Genomic DNA, 20,289 nt, shown 5'->3' with positions numbered 1-20,289 from the left:
GATCCCGCTAATAAAAGTTGACTGGCAAAACCACGGTAGCGTGTATGCCACTTGGGAAAGAGAAGATGACATGGCCAAAAGATATCCTGAACTGTTTCCACTGAATCCTGTTTTCTTCCAGAATGAAGGTAACTCGAGTTTAGAGGACTAAACTCTTTATAAGGAGGGGAGACTGTAACAACCCTCATACTGTTTACTGATTAATGACTGATTGATTACCGATAATCACCGATTACTGCTAAACGGAACTGATAATGACTGATAACTGACTGATAATTGAACTGATTAAAGTACTGAACTGACTGACTGAAATTGGAAACCGAATTGATTGAGTATATGTTAGTTAAATTGCATTCTATCTGTTTGACTGTATGATTATCTGTTCATGCTTATATGTTTAAACTGCAAATTGAAGGCCTTATCGGCGGCCGAATCAAAAATTGATTGATGTTTTATGATCCTCATAATTAATGTGATTTTATGGTATAATTATCTGAAAATTGATTAGGTATGATTAAATTAGATTAAATAAGCTAATTAAAGAGTTGGACTTAATTACCGAATTGCCACCCTTAGTGGTCCACTCAAATACACACACTTGAGCCTTGTATACACTTCAATAAGAGCATTTCATCAGCTCATTTCTTGAGCTTAACCAACCAAGAGAGGGAAAGGGAGAGGAATTGAGTTCTACCTTGTGTATTGCTTGGAAATTGAAGGAATTGGAACATAGGTTGCAAATTTAGCTTCCTCACCTTGTAACTAAAGCTCTAGGTAAGGAATTCAACCCCTCTTTGTTGTGTTTAAGCTCATTCATGTAAGATTCTTGAGCCTCTAGTGATTCAAGTCTAGAATTGGTTCATTGTTGTTGATTTGGAACTCATTTCATGCATGCATGTTTGTAATATAGATGTTTGAGTTGTTTTCATGGCAAAAGATTACATGCATGCCCATCTTTTGGTCATACTCCATGGATTCATCATGTTCTTGAAGAAATGAGTCCATTTGAACAAGCTTTGAAGATTGAATTTGGTTTGAATCCATGCATGTTTGAATGTTGTTCTTGAAAATGGGTTTGAATATGGTTTTAATTGACTCACCTTTGGGGCTTGAATTCATAAATTGAGCTTTGAAACTTGTTATACATTGAATTTAGTTATGTTTTCCAGAATTTGGGCCCAAGAGGTCGAGTTTGGAGTGGTTGAATGCTTGGTTTGAGCTTGGGAGGCAAATCTGGAAATTCCAGATTTGGCTTCCTCGCTCGAGCGAAGGGTTCCCCGCTCGAGCGAGCACCTTTGTCCAGGGCTCCGCTCGAGCGACCATCGAGCGACCATTGCGCGTAAAATCTCAGCATCCAGTATTTTTACTGTTTTGCAGACCGCTCGAGCGAAGGATTTCTCGCTCGCGCGAAGCCTTTGATTTTGGACTTCCGCTCGAGCGAAGAAAGTCTCGCTCGAGCGAGGTTCCTATTTTCAGCAAACTGTGCAAAATGTTTTCTAAGTGTATTTTTGCATCCTCATCCCATCCTAGGCATTCTTAGGCCTAGTTTAAGACATTTAGATGAGGATATCGTTGTAGAACACACCAAGGCAAATTAGGGATTAAGTTATGATATTTCCCAACTGTGTAGCTTAGTGTGTGTTCAACCTGTGAACTGTGTAGGGTTGGCAACTGGGGAGACACGCTCTAGCATACTGTAGCCCAGAACTCTGTGAGTAACAATTGTGTAAAGATATGTTCAACTGATATCTTTTGAATACTGAACTGAACTGTTTACTGAACTGGTATTACTGAATGAATGTATGTCCTTTATTTCTGAACTGTACTGTGGCATCCTTAGTATCTACTGTTTACTGTTACTGTTACTGTTACAGAGATCTCTGTCGGTTCCCTCGTGGAGCCACTACTGTTTACTGACTGATGGCCATCATTACTGTTCGGTCTTTTAAGACCTACTGTTACTGTTATGCTAATGGATGTACCACATATGACTGTTTACTGTACTGAACAACTGAAATACTGATTGAATTGAACTGTTTTCATTACTGTAAGGACATTCATTCTAAACCCCTTTACGCTTTATGTTATTCACTGGGCTTTAGCTCACTGCTCATATATATATGTAGGTGTACAGGCACCAGACCGGAGCTAGGAGCGCGGGTTAGACTCCAGTTTTGTCAAGCCAGCCTATGTGCCTCACTGCGAGGTTCCGAGCCTATCTGCTAAGGCTTAGGGGTGTTTTAAGAATTCCCCCTTCTGTACTGTTTCACTGTTTTGTATAGGCTGACTGTTCACTGTACCGCTATCTAGGGTTGAGTCCCTAGTTTGAATGAATGTAAATATTGTGCATACTGTTCTGTACTGTTTATGTATGAATGCATGAAAAATCTTTTGGCATACAGACTGTCACAGCTCAATGGACACTATTTATTTACCGTATTGGCTTCCGCCAGGCCCTGTACTCTGTTTTACTGTATTACTGTTAAGCAGGCCTTCGGTAATCTCGGATTACTGGCCGGTTACGGTGCTAAACCCATAAGGCCGGGTTTGGGTCGTGACACAAAGTGCCTTACTTGTCAACAAGTGAAGGCCGAGCATCAGAGTCCAGTGGGTTTATTGCAACCCTTGCCAATAGCTGAGTGGAAGTGGGAACATATCATAATGGATTTTGTTGTGGGTCTTCCGAGGACTCAACGGGGTAATGATGCCATTTGGGTGGTAGTTGACCGTTTGACTAAGTCAGCACATTTTATTCCCATACGTGTGAATGACTCGGTAGATTATCTTGCCGATTTGTACATTACGGACATAGTGAGGTTGCACGGGGTCCCTCTGACGATTGTTTCGGATAGAGATCCGCGTTTCACTGCTCAGTTGTGGTAGAGTTTGCAGAGTGCCTTAGGCACTAAATTAACTTTTAGTACTGCGTATCATCCCCAGACTGACGGGCAGTCCGAACGTACTATTCAAATCCTTGAGGATATGCTTCGAGGCTGTATCCTTGACTTCACGGGTTAGTGGGAGGGACATTTACCCTTAGTGGAGTTTGCCTACAATAATAGTTTCCAATCAAGCATTGGTATGGCACCATTTGAGGCCTTGTATGGTCGACCATGTAGATCCCCTGTGTATTGGGCCGAGGTGGGTGATGCACCTTTGTTAGGTCCAGAGTTGGTTCGGGAAACGACGGCGAAAGTAGTACTTATCCGTAAGAGGTTAGCTACGACTCAGAGTCGCCAGAAAAGTTATGCCGACTGTAGGAGGAGGCCTTTGTCTTTTAAGGTGGGAGATCATGTCTTTTTGAAGATATCACCTATACGGGGTTTGATGAGGTTTGGGAATAGTGAGAAGTTGTCCCATCGGTTTATTAGCCCTTTTTGTGATCCTTGAATGGATTGGGGAGGTTGCTTATCGTTTAGCGTTACCGCCACAGATTTCTAAGGTTCATAATGTGTTTCATATTTGTATGCTTCGGAAATATGAGTCGGATCCATCGCACATATTGGATTGGACCGACGTAGAGATAGATGAGGATGCCTCGTATGAGGAGGGACCGGTAAGAGTCTTGGATAGACGGGACCAAGTCTTGCGAGGCAAGACAATTCCCTTGGTAAAAGTATTGTGAAAACATCACGGAGTCGAGGAAGCGACTTGGGAACGTGAATTAGAAGTCCGAGACAAATATTCGGATTTGTTTATTGATGCATAAGTATGTATTGAGAATTAATTTTGTTAATGAGAAGTACAAGTATTGTTTATGTTTTAACTTGTAAGAACATTGTATATGTTATAATTGTTTGGGAAGAACGTGGATTCAATATAAACATTGTATATGTTTTGAGAATGTGGAATATTGTGGGTGTTGTATCACTCTCGGAAGCATCGTATATGTTGTTGGTAATCATTTTGGAAATTGGCTAAAACATGGTTTTGAAACATGATTTGTAATTTTGGGGACGAAATTCTTTAAGGGGAGAGGTTATAGCGACCCTGGTTTTGACCCGTCTCTTGTGGTGTTTCGGACTTGGGTTTGTATGGTTTGGACGGTAGTTTATTCTTGATTCCCTTGTCTTCCCTTTAATGTTGGTTATTGGGTTGTAGTTGTGTGTTTGGAACAGGTTGGTTGCTTGTTTTTCCAAGCCTTTGTTGCCCAGAATTTGGCTCTTGTGCTCGAGCGGGCTTCATAAATTTCGCTCCATGCTCGAACGGGAATTCGGGCTCTCGAGCGGGGACTGTGTCTGTAAAAATACTGGAAGAGCGTATTTCACGCTCGAGCGTAGGGTTTCACGCTCGAGCGGGAGTCTGTGTCTTACGCTCGAACGGCGCTTTCCACGCTCGAGTGGACAATGTTATAACAGATCGTGAAAGTGACATTTCAGATCATTTTCTGTTCTCTCTCTCTCTCTCTCTCTTTAAAAGTCTCCAAATTTCTAGATCTTGAGCTTCTCTCTCTAGAAACTCATCTTCTCTCTTAGATTTTTTTTTTGGTAGGTATTCTCTCTAAGATTTTATCTAAACCCGTTGAATTCTTGACCCTTGTCTTTGAGAATAAGGTAGAGGGCTTCAAGAGCTTCGTATTGATCTAAATAAAAGTGGGTTTCGTCATTTTTGGAGTTCAACCTTGCTTTGCTCGTCTTCCTTTATTGAGGTAGGGATTTTTTACACTCTAATATAGTTTTTAGCTTAGTTATTTGCTATTGTGTATAGATAATGAGATTGGGTTGTGGTTTGGACAAATGTAAGATTTGGGTGTTATACGGAAAATAGGGGTTTTTGATGAAAGTGGCATAAATGGGTTTGGGGTTTGGATATAAGGTTGTATTGTGCCAGAATAGTTATTTTTGGTGTTTGGGTTGATATTTGGTAAAAGGGGGGATTTTGCCCTAATTTGATTAAATCATTATTTTGCATAAATAAGTGGGATTAACATTGAAAATTTGAAATTGGAAGGTTGTGGCTATAAATGGTGATATTGGATATGTATTATCTTACCTATGGAAGTTTTGAATAAACTATTTATTTTGATATTGAACATCTCTTTAGAAATAATTGCATTGGGCTTTCGGTGGAGGATAGCTATGATTGTATAGAAATTACATGAGGATTATGCGATTTAATGCTAATTCATTGTTGATGTCATTAAATATGACCATGCTATAAATACATTGTATATGTATGTTTATTGGGAGGAGAAAGGGGATGTACTACATATGTGATTTTGTTTATAAATACATTGCATATGTATATTTGTTTAGGAGGAGAAAGGAGATGGACTCCATTTAAAGCGAGTTGGTCAGAGTGTCCTGGGTGAAAGACCCGAAAATTTATATATAAATGGGTGCCGATTCCTTCGGGCGAAATATCCGTAAAATGACAGGTTTGAAGTGTTTATGTGTGTTGTGCATAATTGGAAAACCATTGAGTTGTAGTCTCATTTTAGCTGTTGAAAGATAATGAATTTAACTCATAAATTGAGTTGCATGTATGAACTGGAAATGAATTGACGGAAAATGGAACCAGGTTAGGTCTTAGTGGCATACGAATATGCAGGCCTTGTGGATGTTTTAGTATCGGTATTGTTTATGAAAGTAGTATTTATACCTTTGCTGAACCTCATATATTGTGTTAGATTATCTCTACTGGGCTGTTGGCTCACCCTATATGGGAATACCATTTTCAGGTGCAGGTGAGATGTTTTCTCCAAGGCAATAGCATGGATGGACTTTCGGGAAGCAAGAGCTTTTTAATTATGCCTTGTATGTGTATGCTTGTTATTCGTAAAGCTAAGGGCTTAAGATGTAATGAGCGAGACTTAATTTGTGTAACCAAGCAATGACTTGGAACGATGTAAGTCTACATGGCATTTAACTAGTTGTTAGACAGTGAATTCTGATAAATGAAAGTATATTGTTTCTCATATTTATTCCGCATGTGAGTCATCTTTATTGTATCATTTTGGGGGCGTTACACTTGGGGCCTAGTTGGCTACACTTAAAACAAGTAATCCCACTCTAGGTGTTCCTCCCCAAACTAGTACTCGATACCGGGAAAGTAGATCTAGTTTGTAGTGGCTGGAATTGGTATAAGGTAAAACTTATCTGCCTTTTGCTATTTTGGAAATTGCCTTCCGATTCTTGTCCTCTTGGTTTGGAGCTCCTTAAGCGTTTCTTCTCTTCAACTGTGATCTTGACATGGGCTGTTGACTCAACCAAGCGGTCATATTCTTGAATCATAGAACCAGAGACCTTAAACCTAATCTCGATTCTCAACCTCTTTTCAAATTCTATGCAATGATGTTCTTCCGTCACTACTAACTCTAGAGCAAACCTAGGACAAACTAGTAAAGACTGTTTTGAACTCGGCCAAAGGTGTGCTCAATTGTTTGAGTTTTTCAAATTGTTGCCTTAGTCTTTCCCTAATAGTGGGAGGTAAGTATTTGTCTTGGAAAGCGGCAGTGAATAATTCCCAAGATACCCTAATCCAGACCTTGGCATACTTCCACCACTAGCTTGCATCTCCATTGAGTTGAAAAGCTTCCAAGGTTACCCTCAACTCATCATCATTGATGCAAGGCATCTCAAAGGTCTTCACTATCTCTTCGAGCCACTCATCCACCTTTACTGGATCTAGTTCTCCATAAAACTTCACAAGTTTTGACCAGAAGAATTCCCTAGTAAGAAATGATGATCTCACTTGGCCACATTCTCTCGGACGTGATTCTTTGCCCTTAAGATGCCCATTGACTCCCTCAAAATACCCATTATTTCCTGGGCTAAAGCACCCATAGCACCTTGGCCCATTTGCCTCGGCACTTCAGCTTGACTCACTTGTTCGGCCACATTAGCTTAGCCAAACCCTTCGTCTTGCACCAGAACCTCATCCTGAACCGTTATCTCTTGGCCACCCGACGAGGCCTACCACTCTTACCACCTGTACTACATGTCATTGTCCCGACATCCTAATTAAAGACAAACACAAATGAATTTAGCACACTAATACATGTGCTCGCAATAAAGTTTCACACGTCCTAGAATAATAAATAGAACGAAATTGCACTCTATATAAGCACTTAGTCATGTAATCACATACAGTCTCTTCCAAGATAGTAATTATCCCACAAATGTTCCAAGAGTTTCTATTATAATAAGTATTGATCAAGTGCTCTTGTAATAAGACTTCTAGAAATTCCGTAGATGCAATTAACATCCTAGAATTTTAATGCCATACCCACTTAGTCACATAACGTGTTATCATATAGCACATGAAGCATATAACACTTATAGTTAGCGAAATGAACCCATTATGGTAAGAACCATATCCTGTGAGCCTAAGATATTCAAACATGGTAAGCTCTTATACTAAGTTATAACGCCCTCAAAATAACGAAACCCGACCGAATACATATATATCTCATTTTCATTATTCAATTCCAATTATCAATTACTCATTTGAAATCAATAACTAATAGTGAACATTGACCCACAATTCATATAATAATAAATCCTCAATCCTTGTATTTCATTCAGTTGTTCCAATTACACCACATGCATTAATAAATTCACAACTCTACGAGCTTGAATCTATAGCATGTAATTATAAAAGATAGAAAGAAGTTTAAATACAAGGGAAATGCCTTAAAGGCTAGAAGTTTCAAGGCTTAGCCAGGCTACATCAAAAATGGAATTTAAATCCCAAAACATAAAAGCCCAATGGCTATACAAAAATGAAAGCAAGTAAACGAGCCCTAAGCTCCAAAATCCTACAAGTCTTCACTTTGGTGGAGGCACACCGTTAACACCTGAAATTGTCCATGATGGGATAAGCAATGACGCTCAGTAGATATAATCTTAATGAAGTACATGAAATTTAATAACATCATGAGGTGAATGCATACGAGAATGCCATGCCCAAAAACATAAGTTTTTTTTCATTTTGAAATTTCATGCCATGCACTTGTTCGGATTTATAATCAAACAATCATTCGTTTTGATAAATAGTTGGGTGATAAATACGACTATGGTAATCTCTAAACTAATGTGTGCAAGTAGTCTCATTGAGCACTATCAAAACCACTTTATCAGCTCTTAACCGGAAGGAAATTGGGACCTACTCCATGTGTGTTTTTGGACTTTCACCATGGACCTAAAGCTAACTTAATTTGCAATTGAACTACACCTTCTAATCGGATTCACCAAGGTATTTATCCCATTTCTCGAAATAACAATTTATTCTCAACAAAAGTAATCTCAATGCATTTCTCAAAGGTAAATGTGACATTTAAAACACGAGCACATAAATGTCAATGATATGCGTGTCTTTGCAATTGTTTCAAATTTCCCTAATTCGCATGAAATTCTACAATGCATCAACGCAATCCTCCACTGATTGCTATAACTCAATACTTTTTCAACAATTCCAAAATGAGTACATTATCTCATAACCTCAACATTTCACAAATGTAATCAATGCTTGTAATTTCTCACAATTTTCAAGAGTTTTCCTCGATAAACAATTGATTCCTTAATTTCGCAAATTCCAGGGTTTTGGAAAAACTGGAAATTTCTCATTTCAAAAGTAATTTCTCCAATTTCAAACATACATAACAACCATGAACAATCAAATTTCAAGATTTTTGAACTCACGAGAATTTCCCCTCATTATATGCATTAATATCAAGTTAAATAAACCCTAGGTTTCCAAATCACTCTAAGTACAAAAATAACACATAACGAAGCTAGATAACACACAACTTCAAGAAAATCCCTACGTCAAGCTTAGAATAGGAAAAGAGAGAAAAACCCAAAATTCGATGGTACTAGAAAACGATCTCCACCATTCAAAACGTAGCCCTTGAGATGCCTATCAAATTGGTAAGGTCTAAAACTCTATTGATTTTGTTAGATGAAGAGGTTCGTGAGTGTTGGTGAATTTCGGTAGAGAGAGATAAGAGAAAAAGAGAGAAAAAGATTAGAGAGGGTTTGAAATGATCAAGAAAATGGAGAGGGTCAGTTGATAGAGAGACATGTTCAAAATTCAAGGCTGAGTTGTTCTTCGGCCACTTGTGCGGCCAATGTCTAGGTAGGTTTTTAGTTTGGAGCAATTCTAAGTCCCAGTTTTTTAATCTAACACCCGAAACAAAAATGATTGAATGCGATGCATGAGAACAACAACAATCTCAACTAAATCAATCCCAAACAAACGTCATTCACAGAAACAAGTGGTTACAAATCTGGTTTATGACCTGGGACATCACACTGGAAAAGGCAGGTCCCTAAAAGATGAGGGTATCGGAAGGGGTAATAGTAAAGAGAGATTGTCAAAGGGTAATGAGGGCTAGAGGAAGGTCGCCATAAAGGAGAAGGGACTAGGGGTAGAGGTTGCCAGAGAAAGGTTACATGGATGGAGTTCCAAAGGATATTGTTGAGATTATGACGACTGTTAAAAAAAAAAAAAAAAAAAAAAAAAAACCCAATTTTGGCGTGTATGATCCAAAGTAACACCCATACTAATTGATTGTATATATTTCATAGTACTAACATTACTCATTCTTGATTAAAAAAAAAAAAAACATTATTCATCAAAATATAATAAAAAAAATTCACTCATATGTGAATAAATGTTGTTCTGACTGGTTAAAATAAAAACACAATTTATTATTTCCCATTCTCTTTTCTTGGCACCTAGCCTTCATGGGACACAATCATTTTATAGGAAATTTTAATATAGCCCTTTTAAAAGGAGTATGGATCTTACTTGTAATTATGATTAATTTTTTTCAATTATGACTCACGAGGTTTATGCTTGTCTCCCATATACTTGTGTCTCATTTTTTTAGTTATTTTTTTTCATTTTATTAATTTATTTTTTAAAATTTCTTTTGTGCCCTCATCCCTGTGATCAAACAGAGGTCGCAGTTAGCACTTGAGACGTGCCGCTGAGAAGTGCGATCGGTCAATAGCTCCTCTCCTCTATCTTCATCTTCATAAGTTAGGTTCTTGTTTCCAAACTCCGCATAGGCATCTAATCTAATCAGATCTAATCGGCTTATACATTAAAGTTTGATTTGGAGTTGGAGTTGGAGTTGGAGTTGGATTTGGATTTGGGCTTACGAATTACGTAGGTAGGTGGTGTGGTTTAGAGGGACAAATCAAGAGTTAGAACAAAAAGTAGTAAATAAAAAGAGAAGAGGGTAGTTGGATTTGATTGTAAAGGGTTTTGCAGAAGATGAAAACCTCGTCCTTCTCCTCCTCCTCCTCCTCCTTTTCCTTGTTATGGTTTATTATTTTGTTATGGGTGGCTTTTTTTATTGGTAGATCGGCTTCTGTTCCCTCCAGAGACCTACTTGGAATTGCTCCCCAAGGTTTTCTTTTCTTTTCATTTTCATTTTCATATTATGCATATATACATATATGTACTACGCATTATGAGAGAAGGACATATATGTCTATGATGTTGATTTTGATTTTGATTTTTGTTAAACATCATGGATAATGGATGACAACAGATGAATTATATTATAAGACATTTTCATCATCCTCCTCGTCATCGGGCACTATCAGTATCAAATGCAGGGATGGATCCAAGAAATTTAGCAAATCTCAGCTCAATGACGACTTCTGCGACTGCCTCGATGGCACTGACGAGCCTGGTCTACCCTTTCTCCCTCATTTTTCTTTTTTACTTCGATATATCTACTGCTTATTCCCCTTTACCTTCTGTATTGTTATTTTGCTGCAAAATTAGCTGTGCTAGCCTATGTTGTCTTTAATTGCACTTTCATCACAAGAAAACAAGTATGTGGTCTTCACAAAATATAACTTAAAATTGGATATATGTATATCTATCTATACAATTTCTGGTGTCCTGAAACTTTACTCTCCTCATGCCATGTGGCAGTATTTTTTATTTTTTAAAAAAAAATTAAACAAAGAGATGGGAAAGGCTTGATCCCATGACCATGGGTTTAAGTACGAGGACTCATACCACTTAAGCTGAGTACACATTATAATATTAATTTCATTATTATTTTTTTTTATTCCTACTTATTTAAATTGCACACACATCGTGTGTGCTACCACTAGTATATATATATATATATATTAATTATTTTTTATGTTACGTGTTCTGGTGGTGCCTCTTTTGTTTTTTTATTTTATTGGGTTGCTGCTTTCTCTGGTTGTTAGGCTTCAAAATATATGTCCTATGCATTATCTTTGTTTGGTGGTTTGACAAATTATTGTTGTGGGTTTTCAGGAACATCAGCATGCCCCAATGGAAAATTCTATTGTCACAATGCAGGCTATGCTCCATTTTTTATATTTTCTTCTAGAGTCAATGATGGTATTTGTGGTAAGAAATCCTTTTTACTCCCAAATCACCTATGAGACTATAATAGGACTACAACAAAACTAGTAGCTCCAAACAATGACAATTTTCAATTATTGCCACTTCTTTAACTTTGCTTTTTTTTTTTTTTTTGGGCTCTTCTTGTGGATTGCATTACCAGTGATGCTTTATGGAACAAAATGTTGGGCAATAAAGAAACATGTGTATAAAGTAAGGAGTGTACTTGAGATGAGAATGCTTAGATGGATGTGCGGTAAAACTAGAAAAGATAATAAATTTGTGAAATGGTAGGAGTAGCACTTATTGAAGGTTAGTTAAGAGAGAATACATTCACGTATAACGAATACTTATTTATGCAACGGTAAGGAAGAGTGATATGATCACCATTAACGGAAGTGGTAGGGGGAGGGGAAGGCCTAAGCTGATATGGGATGCAATAGTGAAAAAGTATATGGATTTACTTAAATTAATTAAGCATAGAGCCTTTGATAGAGTTGAATGGCAAAAAATGATTCATGTAGACAACCTCACCTAATTTGGACACAAGCCTTAGTTTGATTTGGTTTCATTGTTTCCTTGTAATAAATATCTCCAATATACAAAATATTTTTTCGAGTGTGAGTCTGACTTTTTAATGTGGTATTAGCATAAGTTATTTTCAATATAATCCATTCTTTGATTTTGCATTGGTCTATTCACTTTTAACTTGTTTATCATGATGCTTTATGTGTTAAACATCCTCTAAAATGTCATAGCTTGTTGCTTTCGTTTTTCTTTTTTTCTTAAGCACATTAATGTTGCAAGCTTTAATCGTATAGGCCTTTTAGTCTTTATCTAGGTCTCCAGTATAGAAGCGTATAAATTGTCTTGTCCCCCCACCTTGTAAGTTGTAAAACAGAAAGAATAATAAGACCCACTTTAAAGGAGCAAATAAATAGGAAGTTAATCAAAGGTTGTTAAAAAGAAGTTAAGGCCCTTCCGTTTTTTTATTTTTTTATTTTTTATTGTGTATATGTATTTTCATCCTTCTTACTCTAACCTCTCATGAACTCTCTTTAATGTTTCTCTCAATGCATGATCGTGCGTGTTGTTTGTGGAAACCCTCTAGTCTAAAGTATTAAACCTTTTCTCGTATTTTTTATATGCATGTTAGCTTAGTTTAAACATTTTTGGTGATTTCATCCACTCTTCCAAAGGATTGTCACTTTGCCCTCAAATTATTTATATGTTTCAACTAAACTTTGTTCTCAGTAGTCAGTAGGGAAAGAGTGAGAAAAAACATTCATGAGCCAACAACCGTAAACACTTACAATATTATTAATCAAAATCTGAATAATGCAATGCAAAACCTAATATTTATAGGCCTAAGGCCATTATTTGGAAACATAATAATTGGAAACTAAACCCAAATAATATTTGGAAACATAAACAAAATATCCTAACTAATAATTTTGTAAATTACATTATTGGACCAAAAAGTTTTCTTTCCATGCAATGTGCCCATAGGCTTCACCTGAGACTTCCAAAGTAGACAATTCGCTTTTAACCAATGAAGGATTGCAACATCAATTTTCCCCCACTGAAAAGAACTTGATTTTGGTGCACATCAAGAATCTCATTTGAATGAGGAACATGCCTAATCAACAATTAATTCTTCTTCAATTTAATGACTTTGGAATCAGTGGCACAAGTAAAGCTGTATTTCACAGTCATCAATTAAAAAAAAAAGTGTTTACATGTCCAGCATGTGTAACAGGATGATCCCAAATCCATGTGTGGCTGAAGAGAATATGACAGAGCTTAAGAGGCAGAACATCACACATTCCGATCTCTTTGAGTTTGCCAATGTTGAATGTCATGAGGTAGTGCTTATCGATTTTAATTGGTATTAGTAATCCATGCCACGTGATAAGGCCAAGGGTGTGGCTCAACTTTCAAACTCAGTTTCTTCACAAATTCTTCAGATACATCATTAGTGCAATTCCTAGTATCAATCCCTATCTAGAGAGCACACTTGATCACTGTATTTACCCTCGTATGAATTTTTTATCCCTTCATTTTAGCTTTTCAAGTTCCCTTAGTCTTGTTTACTGGAGGCTAACAAAGGTTGAATGATGCCAATCACATCATCAAAGAGATCATCAATGGACTCGTGGTTGACAGGATCAACAACTTGCACAAAAATCCTCATAATCTTGGATTCTTTTATCTCTTAACGTTTTTTCATTTTCTACTGCAACAACTGACTTAATATACACATTAATTTTAGGAGAGTGCAGTCTCGAGCATGATGCCCATAACCTTGAAAATTAAAACATTTTGGCTTAAGATTAGTGCGAATTACACTTTACTCCCATCAACTATTGCGCCATGTCACTTTACCCCCTTCATCTACTAATTCGGTCAACCAAGTCTTGCCTTAAAGTCGGCATTCTAAGACCTATTTGGCATTTCTATAGATGGGGAGTATTTATTGGGGATAACTTGAGCTTTTATGGAAGTTGTGGGTTATGGCTTAGTTTAGTTGGCATTAGTGAGTGAAATCTTTGAATTGTTGTATCATGCTGTGTCTGTTTGCCTGGGAAGGATGTCTCGAGGTGTAGGAATTCTGGATTGGTAAATAAGATGTGAGATCAGATCACATTATGGTTGTCACTAACTTTAATAATGTTGTGAATTTAGTAACTAATAGGATTACTAAATATCAAGGGCATGTTTAGTAGCAATTTGGTTTTCAGTTTTTTCCTTCAATTTTTTTTTAATATTTTTTTTATATGAAAATATGAAACCAATTTCAGAATCATTTGCATTTTCTTATGGACTCAAAATTTTGGAATCTCATAAGATTTTTCTTTTCTTTTTTTATGTTTAGATAGTGTTTTTTCTTTTCTTTTCTGAAGGGCCATTTCTACATAGTTTTGGGTATCAGTAGAATGGTTTATCAAAAAAAAAAAAAAAAAACAAAAAGAAGAAGAAGAAAAAAGAAAAAAAAGAAAAGAAAAGAAATATTAAAACAGAAGCAATACTAATGTCCACTGTTTCTGTACGATTTTCATTTGAAAAGGCTGACTCACAAGAAATATATTTCTAAATGTGATGAAATATTTCACAAGAAATATGTATTATATTATAAGATATAAAAATTACTATCTGTTTAAGCTATAAAAATTCTTTATTTCCTTCCTCATTTATTTATAATTATTTATATATCCATACAATGTAGGCAAAAACATATGTATATATACATTCTAATTAGTAATATTAAAGAGTTTTTTTGGAAAGTATTATTATCAATCGAGAGTTTTTTTTTTTGTTTTTGTTTTTTATCCACTGTTAAACAAAGTTGGTTTCTTAAAAAGTTTCTAATGTAAATCAATTATTAAAAGGTTAACTTTAAATGGTGTTAAGAGTAATAAATTGGGCTTAAGATGAACTAAGCTACTTGAGCATGGCTAGTTAGAGGCTTGCCCAAGTTCAACTTGTAAAACAAATGGCTAAGTTTGATCATACTTTGGAGCTTGGTGGTTTATTCAGCTTGGCTTGGAGTTGGTTTAATAAGCTCGTGAGCACCCTAAGATTGTATAAAAAACAAAGCTAAATGAGCTTCAATTTTGAGCTTATTAATTTTTCAAGCTGACATTGAGTAACCCACTACTTGGCTTGTTCATGTCCCTAATTGTAAGTCTCAACTTTTGTTGGAAGTGTATCCAGAGGGACATGCCCTAAGGTTGCCTCCTCTTTTTCCCCTCCCACCTTTTCTCTGTTTTAGTCACAGCTACGTTTGTGATAACTTTGATAGTGGACAACCTAGTGAGAAGAGGTGAAGCGCTTCATAATAGATGCAGTATTTACAACAATGCTCAACCTGAATCATCTTGTGTTGCATTCAACTGTTGTTAGAGGTCTATGGTGTGACTTCTTTCACCCGTTTTTGGGGTTTAGCAGGTTACTTCAGTTGGGAACGCATATGTTACTTGGGAATGTTTTGTGTGAGAAACAAGGGCAGCCAGGTGAGCTGCACTTTTTGTGTCGTACATGGAGTCTTTGGGAAAGACTTAAGACTGCAACCCACCAGGGTAGCCTAGCGGTTGCAGATTGTCATTGGACTAACATGAACCCAGAAGTCTTATAGTCTACTCCCATTAGTACGCCCTTACTTGCCTGATACCTGTGGCTAGCAGGTGGTTGCCGGTATCCGGGGTTCAGTGTGCAGGGGTGGGTTGAAAGTGCTCTTGTTGGTGGGGTTTCTCATCATAAAAAGGGGGCTAAGACTACAATCACTGCATCAAGCAGACTTTTGTTGCTGTCGAGATGTAGATGCATAAATTGAATTGAAGCAGTTGATTTTTAATTATTATTATTTTTTATTTTTTAAATTAAGAGAATTTTATAAAGGTCGTAAAAGGTACACCATGCAACGGGCATACCCAAGTTCAAAAAACAACGAGGATGAATTAGCAACAAGATAAAAGTATGGCACTGTATACTCCAGTCAGTCAAGACAGCAAACAGCATCAGAGGACCTCTTTCTCACAAATGTCATTCAGCTTCCAACCCAGCAAGATCACCTACACAAGCATGGTCCTCAACTGACATTTGCAAAAATGGTGCTTGGAAGCTTCTATTTACGCTGTAATTAATCATTTGGTTGGTACTTCTGCAAACAGAAAGAAGTCGGTGTTCAACTCTGTTTATTTGGTTGATGAGAATTTTTGATTAGAGAATAAAATTGCTAACTTGATGAGAATTTTTGATTGAGATGTATTAGAAAATTTTGAAATTTGTTTGTAGCTTAGGTGAACATGAATCCTCTCTTGCGAGGTTCAGTATATTTGCATTAGCTACAGTGGATATATATGCTTAAACTACCCCTTTAAAGATTTTCAAAGGACTGCCTATTTTCTTTCCACCTATAAATACTATATAAGACAGAATTCTATTGCCGAACACACTTTTTTGTTTCTCCTCTTACTCATCTTAAGTCCTTTTAAGCCATGACACAATTTCCAAACAGGTATAGGGAATACCCAACACACTCCAAATATAATCAACATGACACGGCGTTCGACATCTCACCATCAAACTTACATTAAGTAGTTGATCTATCTACTGATTCTTTCACATCCTTATGCATACAACACTTCAATTTACGAGAACTTTATTCTTTAATGAGATTGTCAATGGTGAGAACTCCCTGCATTATGCTTTTGTTAAAACAAATTTTGGCATCCTTTGAATAAACTTTACACATGCAAATATCTTTATTATTGCAATGTAAATTTTAGCAGTACTTACTATTTTGATTTTTGACATGCCCTGGTGAGCAGATTGCTGTGATGGTAGTGATGAGTACGATGGTAAAGTGAAGTGCTCAAATACATGTTGGGAGGCTGGAAAAGTTGCTAGAGATAAATTGAAGAAAAAGATTGCAACTTATCAAGAAGGAGTAACATTGCGAAAGCAGGTAGTTGAACAAGCAAAACTAGCTGTAGCTAAAGACGAGGCAGAATTGTCGAAGCTAACAAGTGAGGAGAAAATACTTAAAGGGCTTGTTCAACAGCTTAAGGGTATGCTTTTGTTAATTCAGTTCCCTATAGTTATATGTGGTTCTCTTTTTTCGCTGAATATAATTATTATTGTTATTGCCACCAACTATGTAAATCTAGTAATTGGTGATCCCTCAAACTTTTGTTTTCCAATATGCATTACTTACTCCAAATTTGGTGATATTTACATAAATTTAACATAATACATAATTGATGACTGAAAAATAACTGTATGTGTGACAATAAATTTATGTAGTTGGCAGCCGCTACAGCATTGGTGGCACTTGACCATCATTATATGGAATTCACCATTAATAATGCAGCCATTGGTTTAGCCATTTCTTGATCCATGTCCCTTATATTTACGCAGATATGGGTTAACATCAATATTTTGTTATGTCCTACAAGGATGTGAGGGTTACTGACAGTTGAATTGGCAATATGTATTAGAGTTAGGAAGTGAAAAAATGAGAAAACTGAGAGATAGAAAAGAAGGTCAGCGCTTCCAATACTGAAACCCTACACCGTAACTTGCATTATATTACTATGATTACAATACACAATGAACAAAATACCCTCGTTGACTATACCAATCTAAAACACACACACTCCATTTCAAGCTGGAGCATAAAAATCAAACATGCCCATCTTGAAACAAAGACACTGGAAAGAAGAGCAAGGCAAGGGCTTTGTAAAGATATCGCCAAGTTGATCATAGGAGCGGAGATAAGGTGTAACAATTTGCTTACACATTAGTAAGTCCCGAATAAAGTGACAATCAACCTCAATATATGTTTGGTACACTCATGAAAAACTGGATTATTAGTTATGAAGATAGCTGCCTGATTATCATAGCACATTTCCATAGGCATCGTGACGCAAATACCAAAATCTTGAAGAGAATGAATATACAACACCTCAAAAGTAGTATGCGCTATGGCATGATACTTGGCTCCAGCACAGGGAGCAATAACACTCGCTTCTTCCTATGCCAAGTAATAAGATTAACTCCAACAAATGTACAATATCTAGTAGTGGAACGTTGGTCAGTTGGCTACCAGCCCAATTAGCATCACTAAATCCGGTAGCATACAAGGAAGGAGAGGACCATATAGTAAGTCATGCCCAGGCACACTCTGTAGGTAGCACACAACGTCGACAAACAACCTCAAAGCGGGGGTTATGAGGAGCATGCATATGTTGACTAACGAACCAACAACATATGTAATGTCAGGAAGAGTAACAAGAAAAAAGATCAATTTCCCAATCAGTTAGTGATAATGACCTACATGCTGGAGGGGATCTGTATCACTGTCTAAATAGTAGAATTCATGGTAGTATCCACATAATGAACACCCAAAAGATTAGTATCAGACAAGAGTCCGACCACTTACTTTTGTTGAGACAAATAAATACCCTTGGATGAATGAGCAACCTCAATCTTAAGAATGTAGCGCAGAAGACCCAAATCTTTAGTATGAAAATGTTTACCCAAGTGCTTCTTGAGATTATCAATGCCATGAGAATCATCACCTGAAATAATGATATCATTCATGTAGACAGTCAATACAATGGTTTTAGTTTGGGACTGATGAATGAAGACCTAGTGATCAAATGTAGAGCGATGAAAGCCGTATTCAAAAATTGCACTGAATCGATCAAAGCAAGCATGAGGAGATTGCCTAAGATTATATAGAGTAGTTTGGTATGTAGACAGTCAATACAATGGTTTTAGTTTGGGACTGATGAATGAAGACCTAGTGATCAAATGTAGAGCGATGAAAGCCGTATTCAAAAATTGCACTGAATCGATCAAACCAAACATGAGGAGATTGCCTAAGATTATATAGAGTAGTTTGGTACGATGCAAAGGGCTGGAATGAAATGCCCATTGTAGATTTTCATTCCCTTTCCTTTGTTTGGTACAAATTATCCAAGGAGGAATTTTCATTCCAATGGAATGGCTACTCCAATAAAATGTGAGAATGCTTATTCCTTCCTCTAACCTAAGGAATAGCCATTCCATTTCATCATAGAATCATCATAAAACATTATCAATTAGCATACCACAATTATTCTCTTCTGCTACCACTCCCTTCCACTACTGCTACCACCACCACTGCCACCACAACAACCACATTATCACCACCACCACCACCACAACAGCCATAACTACAATCATCGCTACCACAACTACCACATCACCGCCACCGCATTATCACTACCACCACACTACCCTACTATCGTCATTGTCATCACCACCACCGCCACGTCCACAACCACCACACCACCACCGCCCCCATTACTAGAACCACTTACTACCACCCCTACCACCACCACCATTGCTTCCGCCACCACAACAACTACCTTACCACCACTATCACCACTTTCACAAAAATCACCCCACCACCGCCATTGAGAGAACCACCACTCTACTATCACCATCCGCCACCAGCACCACTGTCGTCACAATTACTACAACACGACCAATGCCATAGCGACTTGCCACCACCACCACCATCGTCCTACTACCACTGCTATCACCACCACTACTACCACAACTCACACCATCACTTCCATAACTATTAACACTATTATGATCTATATGAAATTTTAACTTATTTGTTACTAGCTTATTAAAATAAATAAATAAATAAATAAATAAATAAATAAACAAATGAAAACTTATTTCATTCCATTAGTTTAACAGGCATAACCAAACATGAGAATGACAATTATCATTCTATTCCTACGTCATTCCATATTGGTAGCCAAACAATGGAATGAGAATGGACATTCCATTCCATTCTCTTCCACTTTGTATTCCATTCTCACTCTCATTCCATTCACACTTCGTTCCGTTCTTTCGTGCCAAACATGCTCATAATGCTTTATGCGATTCATGCAAGATGCTTACTACTTGGAATAACATTGCCCGATGGTTGTGCTATATATACCTCTTCCTAAAGATCACTACGAAGAAGGGCAATTTTAATATCAAGTTGGTATAAGGGCCAAGAGCGACTAGCGAGAACGTAAGGAACCATCTTGCGGCCATGGGAACGTAGATAAACTTGTAAGGGAAAATCAAGTGAAGAATCGGACACGCGCTTGAGAGGAGCGAAAAAGGATTCCAATGGCATCAGTAAGGTAGGCTCCCCCTCACAACAACAAAAAAGGAATGTGTTCGGTCCTAGAAAATACTTCCTGGACTAAGGTAACTTGAGTACTAAAGAATTGTGTGGATTAAACAGTAACCAGAGGAAAAAAAGAAATGTGTGGATTTAAAAAGGGTAACTACAGCACTTACATAATACTTCTTGGACTAAGGATGATAATAACAATGCCCTTTCTGGGTACGGGAATATCCTAGAAAAACACACAAGCCCGAGGGGAG

At 37.1% G+C, this 20,289-nt stretch overlaps 1 protein-coding gene across 1 annotated transcript in view; it reads left to right on the top strand.

The window, feature by feature from the left end:
• The first annotated feature begins 9,675 nt into the window (after positions 1-9,675).
• LOC145807738 (glucosidase 2 subunit beta-like) overlaps positions 9,676-20,289 on the top strand; it is a 48,741-nt gene continuing 38,127 nt past the window's right edge. The window contains exons 1-4 of the mRNA XM_082906486.1: positions 9,676-10,360; positions 10,505-10,648; positions 11,254-11,349; positions 16,674-16,913. Coding sequence (XP_082762612.1) covers positions 10,225-10,360; positions 10,505-10,648; positions 11,254-11,349; positions 16,674-16,913 — 616 coding nt within the window. The 5' untranslated portion in view covers positions 9,676-10,224. The remainder of the gene's footprint in view (positions 10,361-10,504; positions 10,649-11,253; positions 11,350-16,673; positions 16,914-20,289) is intronic.

The sequence above is a fragment of the Camellia sinensis genome, chromosome 14 (genome assembly GCF_055761805.1).
Source record: "Camellia sinensis isolate YWXY chromosome 14, ASM5576180v1, whole genome shotgun sequence".
In the NCBI taxonomy this organism is placed as follows: Eukaryota; Viridiplantae; Streptophyta; class Magnoliopsida; order Ericales; family Theaceae; genus Camellia; species Camellia sinensis.
The sequence above is the reverse complement of the archived record's forward strand: the minus strand, read 5'-3'. Positions and strand labels throughout refer to the sequence as shown.